The sequence below is a fragment of the Arachis ipaensis genome, chromosome B5 (assembly GCF_059453495.1).
Source record: "Arachis ipaensis isolate K30076 ecotype BB chromosome B5, ASM5945349v1, whole genome shotgun sequence".
Taxonomy (NCBI): domain Eukaryota; kingdom Viridiplantae; phylum Streptophyta; class Magnoliopsida; order Fabales; family Fabaceae; genus Arachis; species Arachis ipaensis.
This window is the reverse complement of record NC_142440.1, coordinates 68,700,477-68,708,145: the sequence shown is the minus strand read 5'-3', so window position 1 is coordinate 68,708,145 and position 7,669 is coordinate 68,700,477. Positions and strand designations below refer to the sequence as shown.

The window sequence follows — 7,669 nt, the reverse complement described above, 5'->3', positions numbered from 1 at the left end:
ATGTAATTCTGTAACCAAGGTTAATTGTACTTATTCCGTGATGATACCCAACCCATGCATGTGTAATATACTTAAATACTTAACTGAACCACTTTCGCTTATAGAACTGTAGCCCCGTCGAACTCAGTGTTATCACCAGCGTTTCTGGGTTGAACAAAGAAATACGGAGGTTGACCAAATGCATATGCCAGCATAATAAAGTTGTGGAAGACTTCAGGCATGCACTTACTAGGCTGGCGAGCATTCATAATACGCAGCAACAACGTGAATGCACGTGCGGAGCCAAGCGCACGTGTGGGAAGGCCTTCCGGAGTAAGCGCCGATTACGAATGGATGGTCTCACAAAGGACGATGATCAGTGTATGGAGAAGTCACCGTTACATGGGGATGTCCCAACTTATGCCCCAACTTTGGACATAAGCTTTAGCATGGACCACATGCCTTTCAGAAGCAACAGGACAAAGAGAGGTCGTCGTACTCGACGGACTGCTCGTGAGAAACCTCAGCCGGCTAATTCCCCTCCCGTGGTAAGAAGTAATGCATAGCCGTTGGGTTCATAATTCGTTCCGATATATACAAAATTCAATTTCATTCTTCGGGGAGAAGGATTAATAGCTTTCTTGGACTGTGACATGTAATAGGTTGATCTGACCGGTGCAGCTGGTGCTGAGGATCGCCGGACTCGTACGCGACGGACCAAGTTGCCATGGCGATCTACGTCACTTCAGAAGCACTATAACTTCCTTGCCCCAGTATATAGCGACGGCGTTGTCCATGAGTCGAAACTGCTTGCCATGAATGCCAAAAAAATACCGAAGGTACGGTCACTGTTGGGCAAATGTTAACCTAGGCGCATTGAAAGTGGACTGGATCTGTTCTAGTTTTCTAATTCATGCTTAGTGTTTCAGGCCTTCAAGTTGGCGTTCTTGCCGACGCGCAGCATGGATCTTACTGGAGTTGAGCTTGCTGTGGCTGCATACATCTTCAGCAAAGATCTCCCTAAAAAGTACCTTTGTTATTGTAGTTACCTCGACATCGTACCAGTTTCCATTCGTTGTAACTTTGTAGTTTACTGCGCCTGTCGATCGTTAGTGTGAATGGGATAAGCTGTGAAAGAATCTTGTGAAATTATTTCCAATTTTTGCTTGAATGATTACTGCTGCGCATGTTTTAATTCTGAATTTACTATTCAACACTTGTGATTGGTACTAAATGGGGATGTCTTACGTAATTCTGTCCCTGCTTGAGTTTCGTCCGACAAGCAAACATAGTTGGCTGCTAGCATTGCATAATTCACATGTAAAAATCCTGGAAATCTACGTTCTTCATAATGTAACTCACGGGTCAAAGTTTTACAAATTATGTTTACTTTTACATTTCCTGCAACAAGTTCATGTGAATAAAAACGTTGAAAACTTAACGGTTGCAAACGATGCCTGCCTCTTCTTACCAGCGAAATTCTAGCTGATGTCGGCCACTGCGTTGCAGACAGGACGGCGTTACTGATGCTTGCCCCAAATGAAAGGGTCATGGATGACGTGAGTCTCCTCGATGTTTCACTGTAGGAATTATTTGTTAGAAACTCTATCATCCGCCAATGAAATCCACTGCACAGCCGTGAATGTGTTCCCGAGTTTTTTCAGGTTATTTCCGTCGTGGCCATGATGTTGTCAAAGACATCCAGCTCTCACCAATGGTTCATGCCGACAATGATAATGGTGAGTTAGAACACTTGCAAAGCCTGATACGTTCGTCTTACGGTTATGCGTTGATGAAAATCTTTTTAAGTTGACTCCTTTACTAATTCTGTACTGTTTGACACATGGCCGCAATCCCGCTGGGCTTTAGCAAGATGCACTGCAAGGAACACGTCTGACGCAGGCTAACTTGGACGCGGTTGTTTGCAACCATATGAGGTGCAAGGTCGACAAGGTGACTGAGGTTTGACTTTCTCTCTGCGTTATTTATTTTGGAAGAGTCAAATCAGTAGCCTATACAAAATTCTGACAGCTAATGTACCTTTTTTGTGCACATCGAAACATGCAGATATTCCAACCCATGTGGACCGACGGACATTGGTACCTGATGATTATTGACGTAAGACGCAAGAAGCTTATCTACTACGACTCACTCAAGTGTACATGGGAGACGGAAGGCAGAAAGCTTGCTATGACGCAAGTGGTGAGTATAGCCGTTGGGGGCAAGTAGGTCGCACGGGTAACAATTACGGCACGATAAACCATAACGAATGCATTCTTTCTGATCTGTCTAAACTCGTAACATCAACCATTGGCGCACCTTTTTTTTTCTTGATACATTTTCGCATCTCCTGGCTGACATCTCTTGCTTAGAAGTGAATTGACATATATTTATACCCGGAGTTTTCTGTAGCATAATCCTGGGGTTTACAATTTCAGGTAAGCCATCTGGAATTTATGGCACTGTTGTTAGTATCCCTTGGCCGAATGATCTATGCTGCTCCCGCACGACACTGCAGTACGGTAAACAAGACCTGTTGGTTGTTTAGGTTTTTCCCTCTGTACCGTTGTATCATTAACCAAAATAGTTTGACTATGTTAGATGCTATCCAAGGTTTATCTTTATTTTTCCACCTAACATTTTAACTCCAGTTTTCGACGTAAACTGTGGATATTGTACTCAGAGTTATATTTTGCAATCATTTGTTTCATGAATAGGCAGTGCATCTGGAATCGCTAACTATTGGAAGCAAATGGCTATCTAGTAGCAATGCCGAAAGACCGCGATTTTTGTCGTACGAGTACGAGGAGCCTGTGGTTTCTCAGCAACATCAGCGCTCGTGAGTTGCCCCTTAACCATCACTCACGCTGACTCTATGTGGCATTTATTTTTGTTCGGCTGTTGGGTAGTGTTAGGCTCGGGTAAGAAACTCCGTTGATGGTGAATTGATGGTAAGACGTTTGATTTGTGTGTGAAATGGTATAGGATGGACTGCGGGGTATGGGTGTTGCAGTGGATGATTAGGGGAGCGCTGTGGGCGATACAGAGTGTGACGGTGGGTATTTAACATGATACGTGCATTTTCTTTGCATTGCGTTTTATATACATTTGTCTTTTAGAATCTCTTTTTTATTTAAAACCTAACTTAATTTATGAATCTGGTTGACTTGTAGGCGGTGAATGAGCAAACTCGGATGCGAATATCCATCGATCTTGTTTTGAGGTCCCACAACCCGATTGCTGTTGATGTCGTCGAAAAGGCTATGTGTCACTGGAAGAAGAAGGTGGCTGCTTCACGACAGGGTCGTGGTTGACGGTCTTCACCAATCCAGATGTTACGACTTCTTTTTTGGGGCAACTTTCGTTGCTGTTAACTTTTGGAAGACTTTTGTCATCGATAGGCCTCCGACATGGTTACTTGCGTGAGTGTTAGTTATTATTTGGGACCTAGTTGGCAACTCTGATGAAACCGTGCCAACGGGATCATTCCTGATTCCTAACTTCCAACAAGACCCCGATCTCACCCGGTTGCAGAAAAGGTGGCTGCGAGTCGATAAATGTATCTGGTTAGGACACCTCACGTCAGTGTGGGAAGGGAGGTGTGTGGCAGTGCAATTAGAATTCTGATGTCGCAAATTTTTTTGGTATAGGCGCATCTCAAACTCCCCTGGTGGTTCTCTAATGCGAGGATGATTTTTTGATGTATACCCGTTTGCTATTCTCAATGTAAATGCAACTGCCACTTGATCACAACTGATGAATTTAAATATCTTAGACCTAAAAGTCGCTTTTTACATACATATTTTGATCAGTAAGCCGATTACGATTCTACCGCCTATGTTATATTGGTGCACTTAGTTGTAATTTGTTTATGTTTCGATTACTTTGGTTTATAATTTGACGCCCAAATCGATACGGATTTATCAACTACTTAATTCCAATCTGCTCTATTTCATGCTACCATTGTTCCTTTTATTCACTGCTCTATTTACCTACACCATGTTTCCAGTTTCACTACAGCATGGCTTCACCGTATTATAGTAAGCCTTATGCTACTGGGAACTGGCATACTCTGAACGTAACAACCGACTTGGCATTTAGTTATGAAGTAATTAAGACAATATCTTGCAAATTTCTTTGTTCACGTAACTGGTGTTAGAAGCAACCCACCTCCCCCTATAGTAACTGGGTTTGGTTGTTTGATTTCGGTCATACTTCCCTGACAAACTGGATATACATACAAGGCTAAAAGATTTTGTGGTTACAAGATATTGGCTACTCACGGAAGCATTCTTGTCATACTTATTTCAAATTTCAGCATCACATTGACCTGGCCTAGAGAAAACGACACAAGCAATGTAAGGTTCCATTACAGAACCACAACAAGTGTCGAATACATAACACATGATTAACCAGCAACAAAACGAAAACCCTGTTACAATTAAATTGTTACACAATACTGTCTTTGTACGAGCACTCATGATTGCCCACAATATGAATCCCGTCTCTCAAATGTGGGAATCCCGACCTTGCCACCATCTTGCGTTTTACATAAGCACCCCTGGAAAATTGAATGGAACCCAATAAAAGTGATGCCACCATTATGGAAACCGGTTGCCAGACCTGTCTGCATGTGAAGACTTTTCGTTGGCAGTCTGAAACACATGGTGAAAAGCAGTTAGTTACATCAATACTCCGGCATATTTTAAAATGACATTTACGGGTAAAAAGAATTATTGTGGTAATATAATTATTATGACAACTTAGCATTGGTAGTTACTAAAGACCGGGAGCTTTGACACTTTCCTTGAATCGATATGTTTAGACATTACTTACGCGATCTTAAATCGTTTAAACAAAAAATAAGCAATTACAAAAAAAGACAGCAACATACCACCCCTGTCTATATTTTTGGTCTTTCATTTAAACAAATTCATGCATATATCCCGGGATTCTCTCATTATCCTTGCAATCGTTTTTCTAATCAATTACAACAAAATTTACCATTCTGTACGTAGGTCCAATTTGATGTTCTCCCTTCTCTATAAAAAACATACTTAACAAGTTCTTCTAATTTTTTCTATTAATGTTCGCTACTCTTCCATACTTGACCTTGACCATTCGAAAATCAAGTCGTACTCCATCGTTTAGTATTTAGATCATCAACCACTGCCCTCTTCCCAAAATGCCCAGTTGAAGTGGAACGCAACAGTCAATGATTTAACAAGACATAAGCTGGATCACTTCTGAATAAAAATACAAGAGGTGTAGATGATGGAATATGCATACCTCAAGCACCCACTGCAGGAAGGCATCTGAACGTGGCACGTTAGGATGACTCGGGGTGAAAGCGGCCGCGCCCCCCGGCGATGCGTTCCTGGCAGGTAGTTCGGTGGCAAGGCCACCGTGTTGTGTGGAGCAGCTAGGTGCGGCGAAGAACTGTTGTATGTGCTGGCCCCAAGGAAGAAGTTTTCGCCGCCACCCCCTCCCGGGTTCAACCGGGGTAAACACGACTGGGTTGCGTTTAACTCGACGGGACTCGGTATGTACCACTCCGATCCTCTCCGTATACCCGGGCCTGATTCACCGACTACTGCCTGCAGATCGTGTAACATGGTATTCAGACGGGATGTAAACATATCAGAAATGCAGATATGGGAAGCAAAGAAGATAACAACGGGAAGCATGATGCTCTAGTAAAAGATAAAATGAACTTTATAAGTGTTCACAGTTAACTATTGCAAAGCAGTCAACGCATACTAATAATATATACGGCATTTTAGAGTGGTACAGGAATCAACTCATACTTCATAATTTTAACTTGAATAATAATTCTTTGCCAGAATCACGTCGTAGTTAGCATAGCAGCGCACAGTGGACGATGGTAACTGCAAACCTTGGTACGCAAATTAATTTTGGTTGCATGCATAAAATTATCTTCATATGGCAAATACATTAACAACTGCAGCGGCATATTTCCAAGTAATTAACTCCTCCAGTATCCGTGTCTACTACGTGTCGAGCTCGGAGACGATACATAAGTACAGACTCCATATGCTCTGACTACCAACGTATGACACTTATTCTAATGAAATTTTTAGTCGAAAAAGCTTATACCAGTTTCGAAACTGCTCAGTGTCCATGCATACCCGGATGGAATCTAAAAAATGAGTGTAGGGAAGAAACATACCTCCGAACGGTCATGTCGTTCGCGATTCCCCCTGGGGTCTCCGGATGATGAATCCTCGCGAGTCAAGGACATCCCTTCTCGGACACCGTTATGGCTCACTTCCCGTTTGGATGAGCATGTCCTCTTCGTGTGACTTGGCTGCCCGCAAGAACTACAGCAACGCCTCTTGCCCCCAGGCTCATCCTGTGCTAAACTCGCAGTTTCCCTACCATGCTTAGGGGCCCCCTTAGTCCTGGCAACGGACGGCTCCTTCACAACTTCCTTATGAGTCACTGCAGCATGATGATCAACTGTGTTGCCAGTTTGTCCGTGTAGTTTATGTGCCAATGAGGCTATGACATTCCTGGCCACTGTGAACTTACCAGCATCCTCCGAAGCAAGTTTCGCTACTGCACTCATTGCACTGGACAAGGTGTCGTACCTTAGTAACCGAGAACCGTGCGCCTCTTCCCGTTCTGTTTCTTTTGGCGTCCATTCCTTGGCGTCTTTTCACCACCGCCGCAATATCAAACTAGGCGGGATCTCGTCCAACCCCTCATACTTCATCACAGAAAATATGTGGGTGCAGGGAATACCTTCACTGCTCCACATATGACAGTCACACTCAATCTTAGGCTCAGTTGGATCATACAGCACCCTGCGGACACTACGACGGTTTGCCGTGCTTGAGAACTTGTACACCGATATCGTGCTAATGGTGTCTTTTTCGAGAAACAGTAAACCCCCGACCCCTTTGATTTGTTTCCTGACCTCCTTGAAAACACTTCTGGTGTATATCTTCGAAGCAAATAGCTCTATCTTATCCAGACCTGTGATCAATACGGGCGTGTAGTACGTTGAATAGAACTGGGCTGTGACCTCGTTATTGCGATAATCCTTCACCACCCTATCCAAGCTATGAACCAACTCCAATAGGCTATTTGTTGATTTCAGAAACCCTTTGACGAATGCATTTATCCCCTCGCACCTCGAAGTTGTCTTGTAGCCGGCGTAGAAAGTTCCCTGTAGATATGCTGTTGCCCAAGTATGTCGTAATTCGTATGTGCTTTTTACCCAACTGTTGTTCATTAGACCAAGACTCTGCACGGCTGTCGTCCAGTAATCCTCAAACTCCGGAACATCGAGATTTGCGTACATTGCCTTCTTGAAGACCTTCCGAAAATCAGATTCCTTCACCCGCATGACACAGTTCTTCTCCAAATGCCACCTGCAAAGCCAATGCCTGGCTGAAGGAAGTACATCCGCTATCGCTGCTCTCATGGCTTTATCCCCATCGGTGACCACGACGGAAGGCTTCTTATTATCCATGACGTCCACAAGATTCAACAAAACCCACCTATATGTACGGACCTCCTCGTCCTCGAGTAACGCAAACCCAAAAATCACAGTCTGCTTGTGGTGATTAGATCCGGAGAAGACTACTAGAGGCTTATTGTACTTGTTGGACCGGTATGTTGCATCAAATGCAACCACGTCGCTAAACAACTTATAATCTGCCAT

The 7,669-nt window shown here is 43.5% G+C and overlaps 2 protein-coding genes across 2 annotated transcripts; one reads left to right on the top strand and one right to left on the bottom strand.

Moving 5' to 3' along the window:
- Positions 1-428: 428 nt before the first annotated feature.
- Positions 429-2,822, top strand: LOC110262869 (uncharacterized). Its single transcript, XM_088486040.1, has 7 exons — positions 429-527; positions 642-818; positions 909-1,006; positions 1,454-1,538; positions 1,644-1,718; positions 2,047-2,181; positions 2,697-2,822. Exons 1-7 carry the CDS (start codon positions 429-431, stop codon positions 2,820-2,822), a joined length of 795 nt encoding a protein of 264 aa, XP_088342166.1.
- A 3,836-nt stretch (positions 2,823-6,658) lies between these two features.
- Positions 6,659-7,669, bottom strand: LOC107640632 (protein FAR1-RELATED SEQUENCE 5-like). The gene has a single exon (XM_016344142.1). The coding sequence runs from the start codon at positions 7,667-7,669 to the stop codon at positions 6,659-6,661; it is 1,011 nt and encodes a 336-aa protein (XP_016199628.1).